Source organism: Amblyraja radiata, chromosome 47, assembly GCF_010909765.2.
Source record: "Amblyraja radiata isolate CabotCenter1 chromosome 47, sAmbRad1.1.pri, whole genome shotgun sequence".
Classification (NCBI taxonomy): domain Eukaryota; kingdom Metazoa; phylum Chordata; class Chondrichthyes; order Rajiformes; family Rajidae; genus Amblyraja; species Amblyraja radiata.
This window is the reverse complement of record NC_046002.1, coordinates 3,417,257-3,443,876: the sequence shown is the minus strand read 5'-3', so window position 1 is coordinate 3,443,876 and position 26,620 is coordinate 3,417,257. Positions and strand designations below refer to the sequence as shown.

The following is a 26,620-nucleotide window of genomic DNA, read 5'->3' as shown; positions in this document are numbered from 1 at the left end:
GTTGAGTTACGCCAGCATTTTGTGTCCATCTTCGGTGTAAACCAGCATCTGCAGTTCCTTCCTACACATCCTTGGAGGATGAGGGGTGATCTTATTGAGGTGTATAAATAAAATCATTAGAGGAATAGATCGGGTAGAGGCACAGAGTCTCTTGCCCAGAGCAGGTGAATCAAGGACATGGGTTTAAGGTGAAACATAGAAACATAGAAATTAGGTGCAGGAGTAGGCCATTCGGCCCTTCGAGCCTGCACCGCCATTCAATATGATCATGGCTGATCATCCAACTCAGTATCCCGTACCTGCCTTCTCTCCATACCCTCTGATCCCCTTAGCCACAAGGGCCACATCTAACTCCCTCTTAAATATAGCCAATGAACTGGCCTCGACTACCCTCTGTGGCAGAGAGTTCCAGAGATTCACCACTCTCTGTGTGAAAAAAGTTGTTCTCATCTCGGTTTTAAAGGATTTCCCCCTTATCCTTAAGCTGTGACCCCTTGTCCTGGACTTCCCCAACATCGGGAGCAATGAAGGGGGATAAGATTTAATAGGATACTGAGGGGTAGGGTTGCCCACTTTCTCACTGCCAAATAAGGGACAAAAGGTCAAATTATGGGACAAATTCCCGACGGCAATTCGTTGACTGACTCGGCCGTGGCTGGGTGAATGATGAGTTGGCCTGGGTGCTGGACTGCACACAAAGCCCAGCCGGCGGGCCAGCTGAGGGGTTTTGGCCCGGGGGCCGCGCGCAAAGTCCGGCGCCCCGTCCAGCTCATGAACCAATGATCGGCCAGGGACGTCAGCCGGGAAGAAGAGGACAGGCAGCCGACCCTGTTGGGGCCAACGACCGCCCGCCGCCCGGACCCACGAATGGCCGTCTTCGGCAGGACCCAGGAGCCGACCGACAGGGAGAGACCCTCCTCTCCCTCCCTCCCAACCCTCTCCCCTCTGTACCGGGTGCTAAAATGGACAATGAATGGGGGGGGAACAAAGGATAACGGAGGACCCGGCATGGGGGGACCATTTAGAAGGATGAGAGGGTATCTCATTGAAACATATAAGATTGTTGAGGGCTTGGACACGCTAGAGGCAGGAAACATGTTCCCGATGTTGGGGGAGTCCAGAACCAGGGGCCACACATACACACAGTTTAAGAATAAGGGGTATGCCATTTAGAACAGAGACAAGGAAACACTTTTTCTCACAGAGAGTGGTGAGTCTGTGGAATTCTCAGCCTCAGAGGGCGGTGGAGGCCGGTTCTCTGGATGCTTTCAAGAGAGAGCTAGATAGGGCTCTTAAAGATAGCGGATATGGGATGAAAAGGCAGGAACGGGGTACTGATTGGGGAAGATCGGCCATGATCACATTGAATGGCGGTGCTGGCTCGAGGGGCCGAATGGCCTCTACTCCTGCACCTATTGTCTATTGCTCCTATCATTTATGACCTTACGAAATGGTAACACAGAGGAGGCATGCGAGGAATTTGTCCACCAGCAGAGTAATGAGCTGAGCAGAAGATGCTTGACTTCCATCGCACCTCTTGGCAACACATCGTGAAGCAGTAATTTCCTGTGATCGGGACACAGGAACCTCAGGCAGAATGTTTTTTCCAGCAGTTCGCTCACGCCTGCCAGTTGATCCAGCTCCTTGTGTGAAAAGTTCAACTCAGAAGATAGACTCAAAACGCTGGAGTAACTCATCGGGACAGGGGCCACAGTTTAAGAGAGAGTTCTAGGGGCTAGTGGATTCAAGGGATATGGGGTGAAGGCAGGCATGGGTTATTGATAGGGGATGATCAGCCATGATCACATTGAATTTGGGACGACAGATGGCACAATGGGCTAAGTGTTCGGCTGGCAACCGGAAGGTAGCCAGTTCGAATCCCGCTTGGAGTGCATACTGTCGTTGTGTCCTTGGGCAAGACACTTCACCCACCTTTGCCTGTGTGTGAATGTGTGTGAATGTGTGTGAGTGATTGGTGGTGGTCGGAGGGGCCGTAGGCGCAGATTGGCAGCCACGCTTCCGTCAGTCTGCCCCAGGGGCAGCTGTGGCTACAGAAGTAGCTTACCACCACCGAGTGTGACTGAGAAGTGAATGAATAATGCGATGTAAAGCGCCTTGAGTATTAGAAAGGCGCTATATAAATCCCATCCATTATTATTATTATTATTATTATTGAATGGCGGTGCTGGCTCGAAGGGCCGAATGGCCTCTACTCCTGCACCTATTGTCTACTGTCGTGAGGGGGAGGACAATGGGGACACAGCGTGGGGGAGCCTGCGTGCTTTGTAACAATAGACAATAGTTACATTGTGTGCAGCCATGTCAGCAGCGCGTCAGTTTTTCCAGCTTTTTAAAAATGTTTTAGTATGTTTTAAAGTGTGTATTTTGTGTTTCTTCGTGTGTTTTGTGTGGGGGGTGGTGTGGGGGGGTAAGGGGGAAACCGCTTCGGTCGCCTCCTCCATGGAGAGGCGACTTTTTCCAGGTCGCCTCCCCCGTGGCCTAACATCAAGGATCGACGCGGCCTTTCCCGGAGACACGCCCGGGGCTTCAGCGGCGGGCACAGCGTGGACTCTCGGCGTGGAGCGGGCGACCCTCGCTGGGGCTCGCTGGAGGGGAGCGCTCCGTTTCGCTGGCCCGGGGCAGCCGGCAGCCTGAAGTCGCAGCCTGAAGCCACGGTCTGCAGAGCTCCAGCTGGTGCGGCGTCTACAGCCCGGGATCCCTCGTGGGGGACCCGGGGGGGAAGAAGAAGCCATCACTGCCGGCCCGCGGCCAACTTCTACCGCGGGTGCGGCATGGACTTACCATCACCCCTGGAGGGGAGCTTCGACCGCCGGCCCTGCAGTCTACGGTGCTTCTGGCTGCGGCGGGGACTTTAAATCTCGACCGCCGGCCTGCGGCCTACAACAATCTAAAGCCGCGGTCTCCGGCGAGGAAGAGCCGATCCTGGACTGACTCTGGACTCTGGTCCTGTACACGGGGGGGGGGAAATGGAGGAGGACTGGCCAAATCTTTGTGCCTTCCACCACAGTGATGAATGCTGTGGTGGATGTTTGTGTTACAGTTTTATTGTGTGTTCTTTATTATTGTACTGCTGCAGACAACCCAAATTTCCACCGACCCTGGTTGTGTGGCAATAAATTATATCTATCTATCTATCTAGACAATAGGTGCAGGAGCAGAGGCCATTCGGCCCTTCGAGCCAGTACTGGCACCACCATTCAATATGATCATGCCTCTAGCGTTATATGTTTCAGTGAGATCTCCTCTCACCCTTGCTGCTGTTTGTGTACATTGTGTGTGTTTGTGTGCAAGCAAGGAATCTGCCTGTGCAGAGTCACGTGTGACAATAAAGTATTCTTATTGCTAAACATGAAGACTAGGCCGCGAGGCGCTAATTTAGTGCGCTCTCAACCACACCTGCTGTCGTCGGGTGATTGACACGGCCGCCGTCCAATGGGAGGGCCGCCTCTGTGGGCGGGCTCGGCGGTCCATCCAATGGGAGGCTCCGGGCGGCCGAAAGGCGGGACCTCCCCGAACGATCAAGTTGGGTTGACCGGCGGCGGGTATTTTCTCCTCAAACCCGGAGCGAAAGGAAAGTGAAGCCCGTTGGTCGCGGTGACGTCACCGGACGGGGGGGAGGGGGGGGGGGCTGACGGGCGGGCGGGCGGGCCAATGGGAGAGCGGCGTTGGCGCTTCCGGCGGGGGGCCGGCCAATGGGCGCCGGCCCTGGGGGCGGGGCATCGGAGCGGCGGCGGAGTGGTTTGAGGTATAAATGTTGGTTTATTAATTTTCCGCTGGGGTTTGGGGGGGAAAGCGTCGGTGTTCGGCTGAAATGGCCCCGTTGCCGTGCCCGTCGTGGTCGAGGTCGAGGTGGGGGTCGTGGGCTGGAGCGGGACGTGCCTGACAGAGGGGGGGGGGGGGGGAGAGAGAGAGGAATGGGTTGTCAAGGGGGGGGAAGTGCAAGTGCGGGGGGTGGGGGTGGGGGGAAAAGTGGGAGGGGTGGTTGGCCGGAGGGTGGCAGGGAGGAGTGGAGCGGACGGCTGAGGCCGAACGGGAATTGAGCGTTCCCTGTCCGCAAGAACGGAACTCTCCATCAAAACATGGAGGGGACGGCGGGACATAATTTTTTTGGAGGCCGCATGCGCACACTCACGCACACACTCACACGCACACACACACACACACTCACACACACTCACTCACTCACTCACACACACACGCACACACTCACACACACGCACTCACACACTCACTCACACACACTCACACACTCACTCGCACACTCACTCACACACACTCACGCACACACTCACACACACGCACTCACTCACTCACACACACACTCACACACACTCACTCGCACACTCACTCACACACACTCACTCTCACACACACACTCACACACACGCTCGCTCACTCACACACACACTCACTCATGCACACACACACACACTCACTCACACTCACTCACACGCTCGCTCACTCACACACACACTCACTCATGCACACACACACACACTCATCACACTCACACACTCACACACACTCACTCTCACACACACACACACACTCACACACACACTCACACACACACGCGCGCGTGCGAGGCCTCGGAGGATCAATCCAGCGTTAAATGCAGCTCAAAGGTACACAAAAATGCTGGAGAAACTCAGCGGGTGCAGCAGCATCTATGGAGCAATAGGTAACGTTTAGGGCCGAAACCCTTCTTCAGACTGCAGCTCAACTGCCTGTCTCACCGGGTTAACTAACAGCCCTGTCTGGACTGACGGGATACCAGCGCTGCTTCTCCGCGCTGCCCATGTTTCCCGCAAGCCCAGGCAGGTTAACCTGGCGGGGATGTCGCCTACCTCTCAAAACATGGGGGGGACGTGTCCCCTCTGGCCCCCCTCGGGTTTTCCGCCCCTGCCTGTCCGTAACGAGGGGAAAAAATTGGTCAAGCGGTGCTCTTGGGGGCTGCTTTAGACCAGTGATTCCCAACCTGGGGCCATGGCAAAATTTCAGGGGGCCCACAGAAAAATTTGGGGATTTATGGGGCCACAGGTTCAATGAAGGGGGCCACTTTTTTTCTGCTAATAATGTCGGGGGGGGGCACAAAAATTAAAGAGCCCAAGGGGGCCATGAACTAAGAAAGGTTGGGAACCGCTGCTTTAGACAATAGGTGCAGGAGTCGGACATTCGTCCCTTCGAGCCAGCGCCCGCCATTCACTGCGATCATGGCTGATCATCCCCAATCAGCTTGGCGCAAGTGGGGCAGCACGGTGGAGCAGTGGTACTGCCTCACAGTGCCAGAGACCCGGGTTTGATCCTGACTGCCGGTGCTGTCTGTTTGGAGTTTGTACGTCTCCCCGTGCCCTGTGTGGGTTTACTCTGAGATCCTCGGTTTCCTCCCAAACTCCAAAGGCGTAGAGGTTTGTAGGTTTAATTGGCTCGGTGTAAATGTAAAATTGTCCCTAGTGTGTGTAGGATGGTGTTAACACACGGGGGTCGCTGGTCGGTGAAGACCTGATGGGCCGAAGGGCCTGTTTCTGCGCTGTATCTCTAAACTAAACTACAGCGTAGCCCGAAGGTCGACACAAAATGCTGGAGTAATTCAGCGGGTCAGGCAGCATCTCTGGAGAGAAGGAATGGGTGACATTTTGGGTTGAGACCCTTCTTCAGACTGATGTCAGGGGAGGGGGCGGGACAACGATAGAATGTAGTCATAGACAGTAAGACTGGTGGGAGAACTGGGAAGGCGGAGGGGATGGAGTGAGAAAGCAAGGGCTATCTGAAGTTCGAGAAGTCAATGTTCATACCGCTGGGGTGAAAACCACCCAAGCGAAATATGAGATGCTGTTCCTAAGTGCAGCCCGTTCCCCATAGCTGAGGTCGGAAGAAAATTGGGATCTGTGGACATAGTGTTCTCTCTATAAATGGGGGGTGGGGGGAAGTTTGGTTGTGTAGTGTTTTCGGAGCTGCTGGCCTTAGCGCAAGTGTTCCCTGACCTTCATCTCCTATGCTTTGAGTGGATAGCCAAGGTGGGAAGAATATTGAGTCCGTGGAAGCTGCAGTCCCTCTCTGTACCAGGGAAAAACGTGGTTGCGCGATGCTGTTAATGCTGCTGAATTTGTCGCAAGCGCCGCCCGTCCCCCATAGCCAAGGTCGGAAGACAATTAGGGTGGCTTTATTCACGCAAGGAATGGTAGATGTATGGAACGAGCTGCCAGAGGATGTTGAAGAAGGGTTTCAGTCCGGGTGCAGCAGCATCCATGGAGCGAAGGAAATCGGCCCGAAACGTTGCCTATTTCCTTCGCTCCATAAATGCTGCTGCACCCGCTGAGTTTCTCCAGCATTTTTGTGTACAATCATGGCTGATCTATCTCTTCCTCCTAATCCCATTCTCCTGCCTTCTCAATTGACCCTCAGAAAAAGTTACCCATCAGATGGACGACAGATGGCACAATGGGCTAAGTGTTCGGCTGGCAACCGGAAGGTAGCCGGTTCGAATCCCGCTTGGAGTGCATACTGTCGTTGTGTCCTTGGGCAAGACACTTCACCCACGTTTGCCTGTGTGTGAATGTGTGTGAATGTGTGTGAGTGATTGGTGGTGGTCGGAGGGGCCGTAGGCGCAGATTGGCAGCCACGCTTCCGTCAGTCTGCCCCAGGGCAGCTGTGGCTACAGAAGTAGCTTACCACCACCGAGTGTGACTGAGGAGTGAATGAATAATGCGATGTAAAGCGCCTTGAGTATTAGAAAGGCGCTATATAAATCCCATCCATTATTATTATTATTATTATTCCATTTCAATCTTTTCCCCTTCATCTTAAACCTCTGTCCTCTGGCCCTCGATTCCCTTACTCTGGGCAAGATACTCTGTGCATCGACCAAATCTATTCCGCTCCTGATTTTAAAAACTTTTTTCCTTCCAGAGACCGATCCCATGGAGGTGATAGAGGTCCACCTGCAAGAAGCAGACCGAGGAAGGCTAAGCCCATCAGACTCGGAGACCGTGGATACTGAGCCAAGCACTCTGCTGCACAAGTTAAAGAGTGGTATCAAGTAAGAAGCAGCCTGCATCCTATTTAGCACAAACTCGCTTATGTATCTATTCCCTCATCCTCAGCAGAGCAGTCAAGTCAAGTCAATTTCATTTCTATAGCACATTTAAAAACAACTCCCGTTGACCAAAGTGCTTTACATCAGTGCAGGAACTAACATGCTACATACAGTGGTACATAGATCTAACAATACATACATAAATACACACATACAGCGCTCCCTCAGAGGGCCTCAAGAAACGCTTGTGAGTAGAAATAAGTTTTAAGTCTAGACTTAAAGGAGTCGATGGAGGGGGCAGTTCTGATGAGGAGAGGGATACTGTTCCACAGTCTAGGTGCTGCAACCGCAAAAGCGAGGTCGCCCCTGAGATTATACCTGGAACGCGGGATAGTCAGTAGCCCCAAGTCGGCCGATCTGAGGGACCTGGAGGTGGAATGGTGGGTTAGCAGATTTTTGAGAAGAACTTTTTTCACACAGAGAGTGGTGAATCTCTGGAACTCCCTGCCACAGAGGGTAGTCGAGGCCAGTTCATTGGCTATATTTAAGAGGGAGTTAGATGTGGCCCTTGTGGCTAAGGGGATCAGAGGGTATGGAGAGAAGGCAGGTACGGGATACTGAGTGGATGATCAGCCATGATCATATTGAATGGCGGTGCAGGCTCGAAGGGCCGAATGGCCTACTCCTGCACCTATTTTCTATGTTTCTATGACCTCAAGAAACGCTTTGTGAGGAGAAATAAGTTTTAAGTCTAGACTTAAAGGAGTCGATGGAGGGCAGTTCTGATGAGGAGAGGGATACTGTTTCACAGTCTAGGTGCTGCAACCGCAAAAGCGAGGTCGCCCCTGAGATTATACCTGGAACGCGGGATAGTCAGTAACCCCAAGTCAGCCGATCTGAGGGACCTGGAGGTGGAATGGTGGGTTAGCAGATTTTTGAGAAGAACTTTTTTCACACAGAGAGTGGTGAATCTCTGGAACTCCCTGCCACAGAGGGTAGTCGAGGCCAGTTCATTGGCTATATTTAAGAGGGAGTTAGATGTGGCCCTTGTGGCTAAGGGGATCAGAGGGTATGGAGAGAAGGCAGGTACGGGATACTGAGTGGATGATCAGCCATGATCATATTGAATGGCGGTGCAGGCTCGAAGGGCCGAATGGCCTACTCCTGCACCTATTTTCTATGTTTCTATGACCTCAAGAAACGCTTTGTGAGGAGAAATAAGTTTTAAGTCTAGACTTAAAGGAGTCGATGGAGGGCAGTTCTGATGAGGAGAGGGATACTGTTTCACAGTCTAGGTGCTGCAACCGCAAAAGCGAGGTCGCCCCTGAGATTATACCTGGAACGCGGGATAGTCAGTAACCCCAAGTCGGCCGATCTGAGGGACCTGGAGGTGGAATGGTGGGTTAGCAGATTTTTGAGAAGAACTTTTTTCACACAGAGAGTGGTGAATCTCTGGAACTCCCTGCCACAGAGGGTAGTCGAGGCCAGTTCATTGGCTATATTTAAGAGGGAGTTAGATGTGGCCCTTGTGGCTAAGGGGATCAGAGGGTATGGAGAGAAGGCAGGTACGGGATACTGAGTGGATGATCAGCCATGATCATATTGAATGGCGGTGCAGGCTCGAAGGGCCGAATGGCCTACTCCTGCACCTAATTTCTATGTTTCTATGTTTCTATGTAGGTGAGGGCAAGCCCGTTAAGGGCTTTGTATACAAATAAGAGGAGCTTGAAGTTGATTCTGAACCATACTGGGAGCCAGTGGAGAGAGGCCAGAATTGGGGTGATGTTGTCCCTTTTTCGGGTGCCCGTCAGAAGTCTGGCTGCGGCGTTTTGGACCAATTGCAGGCGGGGCAGGGATGATGGGCTGATGATCAACTTACTCCTACTCTCTGAATACAGAATGCTTTCTTTCTCCTCCACCTGAAGGGGAGAGGGAGAAGCTGATAGGACAGTGAGCTCTCTGTAAGGATTTGATCCTTGATGCACTGTTCATGTCCATAAGTGATAGGAGCAGAATTAGGCCATTCGGCCCAATCTAGTCTACTCTGCTGTTCAATGATGGTAGATCTATCTTTCCCACTTAACCCTGTTGTCCTGCCTTCTCCCCATCACCCCTCACACCCGTACTAAGCAAGAATCTATCACTGCCTTAGAAATATCCATTGACTTGGCCTGCTTTTGCACACCACAGACTCAGGTTTGATCTCGGTTACGGTTGCTGTCTGTATGGAGTTTGTATGGTCTCCTAATCTAAGGAAAGGCATTCTTGCCATAGAGGGAGTACAGAGAAGGTTCACCAGACTGATTCCTGCGATGTCAGGACTTTCATATGAAGAAAGACTGGATAGACTCGACTTGTACACGCTAGAATTTAGAAGATTAACATAGAAACATAGAAATTAGGTGCAGGAGTAGGCCCTTCGAGCCTGCACCGCCATTCAATATGATCATGGCTGATCATCCAACTCAGTATCCCGTACCTGCCTTCTCTCCATACCCTCTGATCCCCTTAGCCACAAGGGCCACATCTAACTCCCTCTTAAATATAGCCAATGAACTGGCCTCGACTACCCTCTGTGGCAGAGAGTTCCAGAGATTCACCACTCTCTGTGTGAAAAAAGTTCTTCTCATCTCGGTTTTAAAGGATTTCCCCCTTATCCTTAAGCTGTGACCCCTTGTCCTGGATTGAGGGGGGATCTTATAGAAACTTACAAAATTCTTAAGGGGTTGGACAGGCTAGATGCAGGAAGATTGTTCCCGATGTCGGGGAAGTCCAGACCAAGGGGTCACAGTTTAAGGATAAGGGGGAAATCTTTTAGGACCGAGATGAGGAAAACATTTTTCACACAGAGAGTGGTGAATCTGTGGAATTCTCTGCCACAGAAGGTAGTTGAGGCCACAGTTCATTGGCTATATTTAAGAGGGAGTTAGATGTGGCCCTTGTGGCTAAAGGGGTCAGGGGGTATGGAGAGAAGGCAGGTACAGGATACTGAGTTGGATGATCAGCCATGATCATATTGAATGGCGGTGCAGGCTCGAAGGGCCGAATGGCCTCTACTCCTGCACCTATTTTCTATGTTTCTATGTATGTTCTTCCTGAGGCCGAGTGGGTTATCTCCGGGTGTTCCGGTTTCCTCCCACATTCCAAAGACATACCGGTTGACTGGCTTTGTATAAGTGTAAATTGTCCCTAGTGCGTGTAGGATAGTGTTGTTAGTGTGCTGGGGTCGCTGGTCAGCGCGGACTCGGTTTGGCCAAAGGGCCTGTTTTCCGCGCTGTATCTCTAAACTAAACTAGTCCAAACTTCATGGTGCGAGTAGCTCTCACCCACTTGGGAATGGTTCTCAGTGACACCGACAATCCTCATATAATGCTTGAAAGACCAGGAGAGTCATTGGAGCTAAAATTTGGAAATTAGTATAGACAATAGGTGCAGGAGTAGGCCATTTGGCCCTTCGAGCCAGCACCGCCATTCAATGTGATCATGGCTGATCATCCCCGATCAGTACCCCGTTCCTGCCTTCTCCCCATATCCCCTGACTCCGCTATTTTTAAGAGCCCTATCTAGCTCTCTCTTGAAAGTATCCAGAGAACTGGCCTCCACCGCCCTCTGAGGCAGAGAATTCCACAGACTCACCACTCTCTGTGAGAAAAAGCTTTTCCTCGTCTCCGTTCTAAATGGCTTACCCCTTATTCTTAAACTGTGGCCCCTGGTTCTGGACTCCCCCAACATCGGTCACATGTTTCCTGCCTCTAGCGTGTCCAAAAGTATATTTATTATAACCTGCTCCAGCCCTGTGCCTAACCTGCATTGCATGATCTAAGATCCTATTTAACACTATTCTTCTCTTCTATTTCTTGCAGCAAAAATGTCCAGATAAAAGTGGAAAATGTTCTGGTAAGTACTTGTTCAATATCCTACCCTATGCCAGTTTAGTTTAGTTTAATTCAGTTTAGTTCAGTTCAGTTTAGTTTAGTGTCACATGTACCGAGGTACGTTGAAAAGCTTATTGTGGTGTGCGAATCAGTCAGCGGATAGACTATACATGATTACAATCGAGCCGTCCACAGCGCACAGATACATGATAAAGGAATAACAATAGACAATAGGTACAGGAGTAGGCCAATTCGGCCCTTCGAGCCAGCACCGCCATTCAATGTGATCATGACTGATCACCCACAATCAGCAAAAGGATTTGAGTATAGGAGCAGGGAGGTTCTACTGCAGTTGTACAGGGTCTTGGTGAGACCACACCTGGAGTATTGCGTACAGTTTTGGTCTCCAAATCTGAGGAAGGACATTATAGCCATAGAGGGAGTGCAGAGAAGGTTCACCAGACTGATTCCTGGGATGTCAGGACTTTCATATGAAGAAAGACTGGATAGGCTTGGCTTATACTCGCTAGAATTTAGGAGATTGAGAGGGGATCTTATAGAAACGTACAAAATTCTTATGGGGTTGGACAGGCTAGATGCAGGAAGATTGTTCCCGATGTTGGGGAAGTCCAGGACAAGGGGTCACAGCTTAAGGATAAGGGGGAAATCCTTTAGGACCGAGATGAGAAGAAACTTTTTCACACAGAGAGTGGTGAATCTCTGGAACTCTCTGCCACAGAGGGTAGTTGAGGACAGTTCATTGGCTATATTTAAGAGGGAGTTAGATGTGGCCCTTGTGGCTAAAGGGATCAGGGGGTATGGAGAGAAGGCAGGTACAGGATACTGAGTTGGATGATCAGCCATGATCATATTGAATGGCGGTGCAGGCTCGAAGAGCCGAATGGCCTACTCCTGCACCTATTTTCTATGTATCTATGTAAGTACCCCGTTCCTGCCTCCTCCCCATTTCCCCAGACTCCGCTATCTTTAAGAGCTCTGTCTAACTCTCTTGAAAGCATCCAGAGAATTGGCCTCCACAGCCTTCTGAGGTAGACAATTCCACAGATTCGCAACTCTGTGTGGAAAAGGTTTTTCCTCATCTCCGTTCTAAGTGGCTTACCCCTTATTCTTAAACTGTGGCCCCTGGTTCTGGACTCCCCCAACATCGGAAATATATTTCCTGCCTTTAGCGTGTCCAAAACATTAATAATCTTATATGTTTCAATAAGATCCCCTCTAATCCTAAATTCCAGAGGGTACAAGCTAAGCCGCTCCATTCTATCAACATATGACAGTCCCGCCATCCCGGGAATTGACCACGTTTAGTGCAAGGTAAAGTCCGATTAAAGATAGTCCGAGGGCCTCCAGTGAATTAGATAGCAGCTCAGGGTCGTTGTCTGGTTGTTGGTAGGATGATTCAGTTGCCTGTGAACAGCTGAGAAGAAACCTCTCCGTTTCTGGTGCTGAGGCGAACGGCTGGGTAAAGTCGTTAAAGAATATGGAAACATAGAAACATAGAAAATAGGTGCAGGAGTAGGCCATTCGGCCCTTCGAGCCTGCACCGCCATTCAATCTGATCATGGCTGATCATCCAACTCAGTATCCTGTACCTGCCTTCTCTCCATACCCCCTGATCCCTTTAGCCACAAGGGCCACATCTAACTCCCTCTCAAATATAGCCAATGAACTGGCCTCAACTACCTTCTGTGGCAGAGAATTCCACAGATTCACCACTCTCTGTGTGAAAAATGTTTTCCTCATCTCGGTCCTAAAAGATTTCCCCCTTATCCTTAAACTGTGACCCCTTGTTCTGGACTTCCCCAACATCGGGAACAATCTTCCTGCATCTAGCCTGTCCAACCCCTTACGAATTTTGTAAGTTTCTATAAGATCCCCCCTCAATCTTCTAAATTCTAGCGAGTACAAGCCGAGTCTATCCAGTCTTTCTTCATATGAAAGTCCTGACATCCCAGGAATCAGTCTGGTGTACCTTCTCTGTACTCCCTCTATGGCAAGAATGTCTTTCCTCAGATTAGGAGACCAAAACTGTACGCAATACTCCAGGTGTGGTCTCACCAAGACCCATGTACAACTGCAGCAGAACCTCCCTGCTCCTATACTCAAATCCTTTTGCTATGAATGCTAACATACCATTCGCTTTCTTCACTGCCTGCTGCACCTGCATGCCTACTTTCAATGACTGGTGTACCATGACACCCAGGTCTCGTTGCATCTCCCCTTTTCCTAGTCGGCCACCATTCAGATAATAGTCTACTTTCCTGTTTTTGCCACCAAAGTGGATAAGCTCACATTTATCCACATTATACTGCATCTGCCATGCATTTGCCCACTCACCCAGCCTATCCAAGTCACATTGGAAGTAGGCAAGGCAAGGCAACTTTATTTATATAGCACATTTCATACACAAGGCAGACTCAAAGTGCTTCACATAAAAACATGTCATACAATAAATGAAATAATAAAATGAAATAAAATAGAAGAACTAAAAGAAAAGAAAAGCAAAATTAAAAATGCATTATAAAAAGTGCAAAAGTTAAAAGTGCAATGTAGTTAAGATTTAGCTGAAAGCTAAAGTAAACATAAAAGTTTTCAGTCTTGTTTTAAAAGTGGTCAAAGTTGAGGCAAGTCTTAAATCTTCAGGAAGTTTATTCCAGCTATTTGTTGCATAGTAACTAAATCCTGCTTTCCCATGTTTTGTATTTACTCTGGGAATCACTAGCAGATTGGTTTCAGAAGATCTTAGCGGTCTAGAAGGCTTATATAGTGGAAGCATGTCAGTGATATACTTTGGCCCTAAACCATGTAGTGATTTATAGGTGAGCAGTAATTCAATTGGAAGTAAGGAGTTGACTACACAGTGGCGCAGTTGGTCGAGCCGCCCGCCCCGGATTCGATCCTGACCTCGGGTACTGCCTGTGCGGAGTTTGCATTCCCTCCCTGCGGTCGTGTGCTGTTTGATTCATTTTCTCACTTTGCCTGCAGCAAGAAGTCAAAGGATTTTCCGATTCTGAGAAGCTTTATTTCTACCTTCAACTTCCTTCAGGACCGAGCCATGGAGAGAAAAGGTACATAGTCGCCGCGGAAACATTTGCGCGGAAACAGTCTCTTCAGCCCACCCAGTCCGCCCGACCAGCGATCCCCATACACCAGTTCAATCTTACACACTACTAACTATTTCTTACTTTTATTTACCAAAGCCAATTAACCTGCAAACCCGTACATCTTTGGGGTCTGGGAGGAAACCGGAGCACCCGGAGACAATAGCCAATAGATGCAGGAGTAGGCCATTTGGCCCTTCGAGCCAGCACCGCCATTCAATGTGATCATAATAATAATAATAATAAATTTTATTTAATGGGCGCCTTTCCGACATCTCAAGGACACCTTACATAGATTAATAGGAATAAAAACATATAATCAGAATAAAATAAGTAATAAAGACATCACAGAGACACAAATTAAAAACAGAATTCAATCCAAAAAAAAAAAAAAATGGCTGATCATCCACAATCAGTACCCCGTTCCTGTCTTCTCCCCATATCCCCTGACTCCGCTATCTTAAGAGCCCTATCTAGCTCTCTCTTGAAAGCATCCAGAGAACCTGCCTCCACCGCCCTCTGAGGCAGAGAATTCCACAGACTCACCACTCTCTGTGAGAAAAAGTATTTCCTCGTCTCCGTTCTAAATGGCTTACTCCTTATTCTTAAACTGTGGCCCCTGGTTCTGGACTCCCCCAACATTGGGAACATGTTTCCTGCCTCTAGCGTGTCCAAGCCCTTAACAATCTTATATGTTTCAATGAGATTCCCTCTCATCCTTCTAAACTCCAGAGTGTACAAGCCAAGCTTGCAAAGAGAGAGAAAAGAGAGTTGGCTGTAAAGAGAGTAAAGAGAGGAGAAACCCCACTCGGCCTCAGGAAGAACATACAAACTCCATACAAACATACAAACTTCCACTGTTACGCCGATGACACCCAGATCTACCTCGGCACCAAATCCCCCCACAACCCCCCCCTCTCCCATATCAACTCCTGTTTGTCAGCTATAAAAACCTGGATGCAACATAACTTCCTCAAACTCAACAGTGATAAGACAGAATTCCTCCTCATAGGCTCCAAAGCCACACTCAGCAAAATCAATAACCCCACTCTCACCATCGACGGCACCACTGTCTCCCCATCTCCCCAGGCCCGCAACCTTGGCGTGATCTTTGATTCCACCCTCTCCCTTGAGCCTCACATCCGCCATGTCATTAAAACCTCCTTCTTTCATCTCCGCAACATCGCCAAACTCAGACCCTCTCTCACACCGCCCGCTGCTGAAAGACTCATCCATGCCTTCATCTCCTCCCGACTGGACTATTGCAACTCACTTCTCCTTGGCATCAGCTCCACCTACATCAACCGACTCCAACTGGTCCAGAACGCAGCCGCCCGACTCATCACCCACACCAAATCCTGGCATCACATCACTCCAGTCCTCAAACAACTTCACTGGCTTCCCATCTCCCACCAGATCACCTACAAAATCCTGATCCTCACCTACAAAGCCCTCCACAATCTGGCCCCCCCCATATCTCACTGACCTCCTCTCTCCCTACCAACCCTCACGGTCCCTCAGATCGACATCAGCCGGTCTCCTCTCCATCCACAAGTCCAACCTCCGCAGTTTTGGGGACAGAGCCTTCTCCAGGGCAGCTCCCAGGCTCTGGAACTCCCTCCCCCAACTGATCCGCAATTCCGTGTCCCTCACCATCTTCCAGTCCCGCCTCAAGACCCATCTCTTCACCTCTGCCTATCCTTAGCCCCACGTCCCCCTCCATTTTCATCTGTGCATTAATTGCCTCATATTGTGTTTTGAATTGAATTCTGTCTTTACTTTGTGTACTAGTCATGTCTCTACTATTTATTTCATTCCCCTTACATGTTTTTCCTCTACCTGCTAAATTTTTGTAAGGTGTCCTTGAGACTCTTGAAAGGCGCCCATAAATAAAATTTATTATTATTATTATTATTATTATACAGACAGCAACCGTAGTCGGGATCGAACCCGGGTTTGTGGTGCGCAAAAGCAGCAACTCCCCCTCTGTGCCAGTCTGGTGTTTTAATTCCTTTTATCCTTTGCCATGCAATTTGAGTATAGGAGCAGGGAGGTTCTACTGCAGTTGTACAGGGTCTTGGTGAGACCACACCTGGAGTATTGCGTACAGTTTTGGTCTCCTAATCTGAGGAAAGACATTCTTGCCATAGAGGGAGTACAGAGAAGGTTCACCAGACTGATTCCTGGGATGGCAGGACTTTCATATGAAGAAAGACTGGATAGACTCGGCTTGTACTCGCTAGAATTTAGAAGATTGAGGGGGGATCTTATAGAAACGTACAAAATTCTTAAGGGGTTGGACAGGCTAGATGCAGGAAGATTGTTCCCGATGTTGGGGAAGTCCAGAACAAGGGGTCACACAGTTTAAAGATAAGAGGGAAATCTTTTAGGACCGAGATGAGAAAATCATTTTTTACACAGAGAGTGGTGAATCTGTGGAATTCTCTGCCACAGAAGGTAGTTGAGGCCACAGTTCATTGGCTATATTTAAGAGGGAGTTAGATGTGGCTAAAGGGATCAGGGGGTATGGAGAGAAGGCAGGGATGGGATACTGAGTTGGATGATCCGCCATGATCATATTGAATGGCGGTGCAGGCTCGAAGGGTCGAATGGCCTCTACTCCTGCACCTATTTTCTATATTTCTAATTTCCACATGAGGCATATAGGTCGGCACGCTGTCGCAGCGGTAGAGTTGCTGCCTCACAGCGCCAGAGACCTGGGCGTACGTCCTGGCCACGGGTGCTTGTCTGTACCGAGTTTGTACGCTCTGCCCGTGACCTGCGTGGGTTTTCTCTGGGTACTTCGGTTTAGTGTAAGTTAGTGCGGGGTGGGGGGAGGGGTTAACTCTCTTAACTTGTCCCCGGATTCGGAAGAGGACTGAGTGCTTTCCATCACTGTCCTGCTTTACTGCAGCTGCTTGATGTGAAATTCAAATATAAAGATAGTGCGGGGGGGGGGGGGGACGCTGGTCGGTGCGGACTTGGTGGGCCGAAGGGCCTGTTTCCACGCTGTATCTCTAAAACCAAACTGAAGGAGGTTTGGGACCCCAGTGCCGAGATTTTAAAGTATGAAAATAACTGTGTCTTTATCCGTTTCTTTCATGATTGCCATATGATAGCAGCACCAACGTCAGTGCCAGTGACCAGTACCCCACAAGCACCGCCGACCAAATGCATGCTTGCAACTGGATAAGGAACCATCTTGAGGAGCATCCAGACACCTGTCTGCCAAAGCAACATGTCTACGAATCTTACAAGTAAGTGAATGTAGGCGTACAGGCAGGCAAAAGCCACTCTAACCACCCCTCCCAGATGGACACAGAGACAGAGATGCAATACTGAGGCTCCATTAAGGCGCATTTGGAGCACTGCGAATAGATTTGGGCCCCGTATCTGAGGAGGGATGTGCTGGCTCTGGAGAGGGTCCAGAGGAGGTTCACAAGAATGATTCCGGGATTGAGTGGGTTAGCATACGATGAGCCTTTGACGACACTGGGCCTGTACTCGAGAATGATCCCAGGAATGAGTGGGTTAGCATACGATGAGCGTTTGACGGCACTGGGCCTGTGCTCACTGGAGTTTAGAAGAATGAGGGGGGGACCTCATTGAAACGTTACCGAATAGTGAAAGGCCTGGATAGAGTGGATGTGGAGAGGATGTTTCCACTAGTGGGAGAGTCTAGGACCAGAGAGCACAGCCTCAGAATTAAAGGACGTTCCTTTAGGGAGGAGATGAGGAGGAATTTCTTTAGTCAGAGGGTGGTGAATCTGTGGGATTCTTTGTCACAGACGTCTGTGGAGGCCACATGGTCAGTGGATATTTTGAAGACCGAGATAGATAGATTCGGGTGTCAGGGGTTATGGCGAGAAGGCAGGAGAATGGGGGGGAGAGAGATCAGCCATGATTGAATGGTGGAGTAGACTTGATGGGCCGAATGGTCTAATTCTGCTTCTATCCCATGATATAAACACAAAAACTACCGTGTGGAACCTTGAATTGTAAAAGCAAATCTGATCTTTTGTCTTTGAACGCAGGCGCTACTGTGATAATCTATCCTACCGGCTCCTGAGTGCAGCCAACTTTGGCAAAATCATGCGCGATGTCTTTCCTAACTTCAAGGCTCGACGACTGGGAGGGCGAGGCCAGTCTAAATATCCTTTTCCATCTCCTTTGTCATCAAACGCATCATGTGTTTTTGTCGTTTCCACCGTGGCTGTGCTCTTCGTGTGTCGGCCCACCAAGCTGGTGACCCCCCGACCCCATCAAACCCCAGGCTGTTGCTTCCAGTGAAATGGTGGCGCAGCGGTAGAGCTTAGTTTAGTTCAGAGGTACAGCGCAGAAACAGGCCCTTCGGCCCACCGAGTCCGTGCCGACCAGCGGCCCCCCTACACGCACACGGGACAATGTACCACGCGGCCACGGGGAGAATGCACAAACTCCGTACCCAGGATCGAACCCGGATCTCTAGCGCTGTAAGGCAACAACTCCACCTTGCCTCACAACGCCCGAGACCCGGATGTGCTGTCTCTGCGGAGTTTGCATGTTCTGTCTGTTACCGCGTGGGTTTCCTCCCGCATCCCAAAGATATTCGGGATTTGTAGGTTGGTTGTCCTCCCTAAAGTGCCCCAAGTAGGATGGAAAAAATGGGATAACATGGGACTACCGAGGGGTAACTTTTTCACACAAAGGGGTGGTGGGTGTATGTGACGAGCTGCCGGAGGAGGTAGTTGAGGCTGGGACTGTCCCAACGTTTAAGAAACAATTCGACAGGTACATGGATAGGACAGATTGAGAGGGATATGGGCCAAACACGGGCTAGTGTAGCTGGGACATTGTGGGCTGAAGGGCCTGTTTCCACACTGTATCACTCTGTAACTCTCGATCAGTGGTCCTGGTGTCTGTACACTCTTCCGACGATGTAACCACAGAGTTAACGTATTCTACAATTGTACTCGTCTTGCTTATGTACTTAACTTTCTCCAACGTACTGTTATGGTGGCATAAGAAGAAAGACTGTGGTTAGTATGCCTTCTCTTCCAAGCCTGGATTTGAAACTCCCAGATCCAGTAAGTGGGATTACAAAAGTATATCATGTTTGTATTAATCCGACGGTTATGTTTGGGGAAGATAGACGGCATCATTGTGTACATTCATAACTAAGTGACCACTTCTTGTGGCTAAAGGGATCAGAGGGTATGGAGAGAAAGCAGGTACAGGATACTGAGTTGGATGATCAGCCATGATCATATTGAATGGCGGTGCAGGCTCGAAGGGCCGAATGGCCTCTACTCCTGCACCTATTTTCTATGTTTCTTTGCAAACCTGGAGTATTGTGTGCAGTTTTGCCCCCCTAATTTGATGAAGGACATTCTTGCTATTGACGGAGCCCAGCGTAGGTTCACCGGGTTAATTCCCGGGATGGCGGGACTGTCATATGCTGAGAGAATGGAACGGCTGTGGGCTTGTACACTTTGGTAGTTTCGAAGGATGAGAGGATATCTCATTGAAACATCTAAGATTGTTAAGGGCTTGGACACGCAAGAGGCAGGAAACGTGTTCCCGATGTTGGGGGTGTCCAGAACCAAGGGCCACACACAGTTTAAGAATAAGGAGTAAGCCATTTAGAACGGAGACGAGGAAACACTTTTTCTCACTGAGTCTGTGGAATTCTCTGCCTCGGAAGGGGGTGGAGGCCGGTTCTCTGGATACTTTCAAGAGAGATTCAATGTGATCATGGCTGATCATCCCCAATCAGTACCCCGTTCCTGCCTTCTCCCCATATCCCCTGACTCCGCTATCTTTAAGAGCCCTATCCAGCTCTCTCTTGAAAGCATCCGGAGAACCGGCCTCCACCGCCCTCTGAGGCAGAGAATTCCACAGACTCACCACTCTCTGTGAGAAAAAGTGTTTCCTCGTCTCCGTTCTAAATGGCTTGCCCCTTATTCTTAAACTGTGTGTGTGTGTGGCCCCTTGTTCACGATAAACTCCGACATAAAACATCCCCACACAGCAGAATCAAAGTTTTCCCAGTGTGAGGGAAGGCACCAAAGTTCAGTCATCTTCCTCTGCGCAGAAACAGGCCCTTCGGCCCACCGGGCCCGCGCCGACCAGCGGTCGCTGCACACTAGCACCACCCTGCACCCACTAGGGACAATTTTTACATTTACCAAGCCGATTAACTTACAAACCTGCGCGTCTTTGGAGTGTGGGAGGAAACCGAAGATCTCGGGGAAAACTCACGGGGAGAACGTGCAAACTCGGCACGGACAGCAGCACCCGTAGCAGGGATGGAGCCCGGCGCTGTAAGGCAGCAACTCTACCGCTGTGCTGCCTGGATGCCATACTGAGGGCGCACAGCATCACTGAGAGTCTTTCACTGTCAGAGATGCCGTGTGGCGCGAGTCCAAATGGGGCCGGAGAGATTAATGGAGAGAGAGTGGGGGGGGGGGGGGCAGAACGTACCTGGAGTGAGGCTGGACAGACGTTGGTCAACGGCAAGATGGTACAGAGAGGGAGATGGAGGCACAACACAAGAGGACGTGTGAGAGAGAGAGATGGAGGGATGGAGGGAGGCCCAGGACACACAGTGAGAAGTAGAACGTGAAGTAGAGGAGCAGGCAAGCCAACTCACGCACATGATTTATGCTTATGGTCTGCCTCTCTGTGTGTGTGTGTGTCTCTCTTTCTGTGTGTCTCTCTTTCTGTGTGTCTCTCTTTCTGTGTGTCTCTCTTTCTGTGTGTCTCTCTTTCTGTGTGTCTCTCTTTCTTTCTGTCTCTCTCTGTCTCTCTCTGTCTCTCTCTGTCTCTCTCTGTCTCTCTCTGTCTCTCTCTGTCTCTCTCTGTCTCTCTCTGTCTCTCTCTGTCTCTCTGTCTCTCTGTCTCTCTGTCTCTCTGTCTCTCTGTCTCTCTCTGTCTCTCTCTGTCTCTCTCTGTCTCTCTCTGTCTCTCTCTGTCTCTCTCTGTCTCTCTCTGTCTCTCTCTGTCTCTCTCTGTCTCTCTCTCTCCGTCTCTCTCCGTCTCTCTCCGTCTCTCTCCGTCTCTCTCCGTCTCTCTCCGTCTCTCTCCGTCTCTCTCCGTCTCTCTCCGTCTCTCTCTGTCTCTCTCTCCGTCTCTGTCTCCGTCTCTGTCTCCGTCTCTGTCTCTGTCTCTCTGTGTCTGTCTCTCTGTGTCTGTCTCTGTCTCTCTCTGTGTCTTTCTCTCTCTGTGTCTTTCTCTCTCTCTGTGTCTTTCTCTCTCTCTGCCTTTCACTGTCTTTTTTATCTCTCTGTCTTTCTGTCTCTCTCTCTCTCTCTGTCTCTCTCTCTCTCTCTCTCTGTCTCTCGCTCCCTACCTCCCTCCCTCCCCCCGCTCCCCGTCAGTCCGAGTTGAAGGAAGTCGACAAGTCGCAGCAGAACGAGACGCTGATGACTGCGGCCATCAGCCTGATCTGTGAGTGGGCGCAGCGGGTGCTGATGAGGCAGTTTGACACGGTGATAGACCTGGCCCGCTTCCTGGTGATGGAGCACCTCATCAGCCCCAGAACCAAGAACGCCACGATGGTGATGGAGGAACTGATGACCGGTGAGTGACCTGGTTGGACCGCCCGCTGTGGGGGTGGGGGGGTGGGGGGGATGAACAAAGGGGGACCTGGCGCGGACACTGTAATTTTGTCAGTGCCCTTTATCGGCCACTATTTGCATACCTTGGGAATGTCACAAAGTATTCCTTCCTTCCCTCCCTCCCTCCCTCCCTCCCTCCCTCCCTCCCTCCCTCCCTCCGATTTCCACAGACTCACCACTCTCAGTGTGAAAAAGTGTTTCCTCGTCTCCGTTCTAAATGGCTTACTCCTTATTCTTAAACTGTGTGTGTGTGTGGCCCCTGGTTCTGGACTCTCCCCCAACATCGGGAACATGCTTCCTGCCTCTAGCGTGTCCAAACCCTTAATAGTCTTATATGTTTCAATAAGATGCCCTCTCATCCTTCTAAACTCCAGAAATCCACTTCCATGGGTTTTCAATGGTTTATACGGGGAAAAAAAATCAATGGTTGGTTTGGGCTGAGAGGGCCAAAGGGCCTATTCCCATGCTGTGTATCCAAACTAAACGAAAACCTCCCCTTTCTGCATCTGAGCCACAATGGTAAATCATTTATTTTCACTTCCTTAGAATATCCAATGTTCTTCAGAGCCAGTTAAGTAATTATCGGCAAAATATGTGGCAGGAAATAAATCGGGGAAAACCCACGCGGTCACCGGGAGAACGTACAAACTGTGTGCGGGCAGCACCCGAGGTTGGGATCGAACCCACGTCGCTGGCACTGTGAGGCAGCAACTCCACCGCTGTTTCCACTAGTGGGAGAGTCTAGGACCAGAGGGCAGAGCTTCAGAATATAAGGACGTACCTTCAGACAGAAGATGAGGAGGAATCTCTTCAGTCAGAGGGTGGTGAATCTGTGGAATTCATTGCCACAGACGTCTGTGGAGGCCACTTCATTGGGTATTTTTGCCCTCTGCTCCTGGACTCTTCTATCAGTGGAAGCATCCTCTCCATGTCTTCTCTATCCAGGCACAGGGGTAGAGTTGTTGCCTTACAGCGCCAGAGTCTCAGTTTCGATCCTGACTACAGGTGCTGTCCATGCAAATAGTTTAAAGGCGGAGATTGACAGATACTTGATTAGTAAGAGTGTCAGGGGTTACGGGGAGAAGGCAGGAGAATGGGGTTGAGTGGGGGGGGGATAGATCGGCCATGATTGAATGGCGGCGTGGACTTAATGGGCCGAATGTCAACTCCTGTGACTCACAAGGGAAAGACGCCTTCACACTTCCTAACACGAAAGAAATGTCAACAAACCCCGTTTGGTTTTTAAAGAAGTCCTACTTTTGTACTTGTCTTCATCTCCGCCCTTTGCTTAACCCGCAGAAAACATGCTGAAAGGGGAGAAAGACCCGAAGCATCGACAGCAGTCCAAGAACGCGGGGAAGAACGTTGAGGAGAGGACGCAAGACTCGCAGGTAAGTGCTAAACGTTGCTGGGCATTCAGTGCCATTCCTGCCTCGACTAATTGTCTTGCCTAATTTGAGGAAGGACATCCTTGTGATTGAGGCAGTGCAGCGTAGGTTCACAAGATTGATCCCTGAGATGGCGGGACTGTCATATGAGGAAAGATTGAAAAGACTAGGCTTGTATTCACTGGAGTTTAGAAGGATGAGGGGGATCTTATAGAAACATATACAATTATAAAAGGACTGGACAAGCTAGGGGCAGGAAAAATGTTCCCAATGTTGGGCCAGTCCAGAACCAGGAGCCACAGTCTTAGAATATTGTGTACAGTTTTGGTCTCCTAATTTGAGGAAGGACATCCTTGTGATTGAGGCAGTGCAGGGTAGGTTCACGAGATTGATCCCTGGGATGGCGGGACTCATATGAGGAAAGATTGAAAAGACTAGGCTTGTTTTAGAAACATAGAAAATAGGTGCAGGAGGAGGCCATTCGGCCCTTCGAGCCAGCACCGCCATTCATTGCGATCATTGTCCCCAATCAGTACCCCGTTCCTGCCTTCTCCCCCTATCCCCTGACTCTGCTATCTTTACGAGCCCTATCTAGCTCTCTCTTGAAAGCATCCAGAGAACCCGCCTCCACCGCCCTCTGAGGCAGAGAATTCCACAGACTCACCACTCTCTGTGAGAAAAAGTGTTTCCTCGTCTCCGTTCTAAATGGCTTACTCCTTATTCTTAAACTGTGTGGCCCCTGGTTCTGGAAACGTTGGGAAAAGCCCTGGTTCTGGAAGCATTCTTAAAGTTCCTTCTTGCACAAACAGAAAATGTTTTCCTTTTGTTTTCAGACGGAGACGTCGAAAGGGACGGTGCCGCGCTCCCCGAGCGGGAAAGACGTGTCGCCATCAGCCGTGCGAGTGAAGCAGCCCACCGTGGTCGATGTTGACAGCGTGATAAACCGCTTCGCCCCCATCCGGCCCAAGGCGCTGGCCAAGAAGCTGGTGGCCATCTCTGCCGCCGGTGTGATCGCCCGCTCGGCCTTGCCCCTCCGGTTGGGCGCCATCCCCCTGTCCCCGGGGCCCGGCGGCGGCGCGGGCATGGTGCCGCTGCTGAAGAAGGTCACCGTCATCCTGCCGAGCGTGTCCGCCAGCCCGGTGAGGCTGCCGGCTCTGCCCGCCGAGGTGCCGCCTCCCGCCGTCATCGTCGCCGCCGCCGCCACGGGGCCCAAGGGCGTCAAGTTCCCGCCCGGACCGCCGCAAGCCTTGCCGCGCAAACGGCACGCCTGCCGTCCGCTGCTGCCGCCGCTCGGCGCCGAGCATCTCTCCAAGAAGAGGAGGGGGAGGCCGCGGAAGGCCTCGCCGCACACGGGCAAGAGCGGGCCGGCCCCCAGCAGGCAACAGACCCCGGGGGCCATCTTGCTGCCGGACATCGCCCCGGCCCCCCGGCTGCCGCCAGCAGGAACGGTCGCCGCCGCTGTTCCCCCGACACCTCAGGCAGGAGCCCGTGTTCTTCCCCCTCCCCCTCCCCCTCCCCCTCCTCCTGTCCCCCCCTCGCTCGGCCAGCCCAGGACTAACACCGGGGCTGCCGGCTCGGTGGTCCGCAAGTCCTCGGTGATCAGGTCGCTGCCCGGCCTGGCAGGGCGGGACTCAAAGTACCGGGTCGCCAGCGCACAGGACCCCCGCCAACCGCAGACCACGACACCTCGGCCCACTTCATCCGGGCTGCCTTAAGGGTTTAGCAAACCCTAAGGACCGGCTGAGCAAGCAGAGCATTGAGGGAGAGGGAGGGAGAGACAGACAGACAGACAGTTAGACAGACGGACACACACAGAGTGAGAAAGACTGACAGAGACAGACACAGAGAGAGAAAGATGGAGAGAGAGTGAGAGCGAGATAGACAGAGAGACAGACAGAAAGACGGAGAGAGAGAGACACAGATAGAGAGAGACACAGACTGAGAGACAGACACAGAGAGACGGACAGAGAGAGACAGTGAGAGTGAGAGAAAGACACACAGAGAGACAGACAGAGACAGAGAGAGAGAGAGAGTTGGCAACGTCCAACACCGTCTGGTGATATTGCATCCTGCAGTCCAACAACATCTAGTGCTGAATGAGTCGTGGCCCGATACGAAACTCCTGCTTTGCCTCTCCCAACCACAAAGAGAATTTCAGCTTCCCTCTCCCACCCTCCAAAGCTTCGAGGGACCTGATGCTTTGAAAATCTGATGGACTTTTGTAAATGCCATCCTGTTTTTAAGGAAAACTGAACAACAGCTTTGACATATTTGTGTCTCAAAAATCTTCACCCCCCCCCCCCCCCCCCACACCCACAAAAAAAAAGTTGTGTTCAAATATTTTCTCCGCCATTTCCAATTACTAATTTTTTTAAGAAATATATATAAATATGTATATATTACTGGTTTTGTCTCAGTGAATTGAATATACAGATGGCACCGGTCAGGGTTCAGAGCAAGCAATCTATTAGACAATAGAAACATAGACAATAGGTGCAGGAGTAGAGGCCATTCAGCCCTTCGAGCCTGCACCGCCATTCAATACGACAAGGTGGTCAAATCCTGCTGGGCCTTGCAGGAGAAGCAAAGAATGGCAAACAAATGCACCCTGCTCAAGCCTTTTGTCAGATGCTGCGAGCTTGGGGCAGTTCCAGACGAGTTTCAGTTCAGTACATCAGTCTGAAGAAGGGTCTCATAGAAACATAGAAAATAGGTGCAGGAGTAGGCCGTTCGGCCCTTCGAGCCTGCACCGCCATTCAATATGATCATGGCTGATCATCCAACTCAGTATCCCATCCCTGCCTTCTCTCCATACCCCCTGATCCCTTTAGCCACAAGGGCCACATCTAACTCCCTCTTAAATATAGCCAATGAACTGTGGCCTCAACTACCTTCTGTGGCAGAGAATTCCAGAGATTCACCACTCTCTGTGTGAAAAATGTTTTTCTCATCTCGGTCCTAAACGATTTCCCCTTTATCCTTAAACTGTGTGACCACTTGTTCTGGACTTCCCCTACATCGGGAACAATCTTCCTGCATCTAGCCTGTCCAGCCCCTTAAGAATTTTGTAAGTTTCTATAAGATCCCCCCTCAATCTTCTAAATTCTAGCGTGTACAAGCCGAGTCTGTCCAGTCTTTCTTCATATGAAAGTCCTGACATCCCAGGAATCAGTCTGGTGAACCTTCTCTGTACTCCCTCTGGCAAGAATGTCTTTCCTCAGGTGCAGGAGTACGCCATTCGGCCCTTCCAGCCAGCACTGCCATTCAATGTGATCATGGCTGATCGTCCCGAATCAATAACCCGTGCCTGCCTTCTCCCCATATCAATAAACAATAGGTGCAGGAGTAGGCCATTCGGCCCTTCCAGCCAGCACTGTCATTCAATGTGATCATGGCTGATCTTCCCCAATCAGTACCCTGTTCCTGCCTTCTCCCCATATCCCCTGACCGCTATTTTTAAGAGCCCTATCTAGCTCTCTCTTGAAAGCATCCAGAGAAATCTGCCTACTGTCTATTGACAACAAAACACTCTTGACTCTCTTGAAGTATAGAAAAAAAATCTAAATATCTGAATAAATAACCG

The 26,620-nt window shown here is 50.6% G+C and overlaps 1 protein-coding gene across 1 annotated transcript; it reads left to right on the top strand.

Annotated features, from left to right (window-relative positions):
• Positions 1 to 3,798: 3,798 nt before the first annotated feature.
• rfx5 (regulatory factor X5) lies at positions 3,799 to 24,898 on the top strand. Its single transcript, XM_033015845.1, has 10 exons — positions 3,799 to 3,864; positions 6,931 to 7,060; positions 10,921 to 10,954; positions 13,936 to 14,018; positions 17,171 to 17,308; positions 18,086 to 18,202; positions 19,036 to 19,117; positions 21,410 to 21,611; positions 22,949 to 23,040; positions 23,871 to 24,898. The coding sequence occupies exons 2-10, from the start codon at positions 6,942 to 6,944 to the stop codon at positions 24,750 to 24,752; spliced, it is 1,749 nt and encodes a 582-aa protein (XP_032871736.1). The 5' UTR covers positions 3,799 to 3,864; positions 6,931 to 6,941; the 3' UTR covers positions 24,753 to 24,898.
• Positions 24,899 to 26,620: the final 1,722 nt, after the last annotated feature.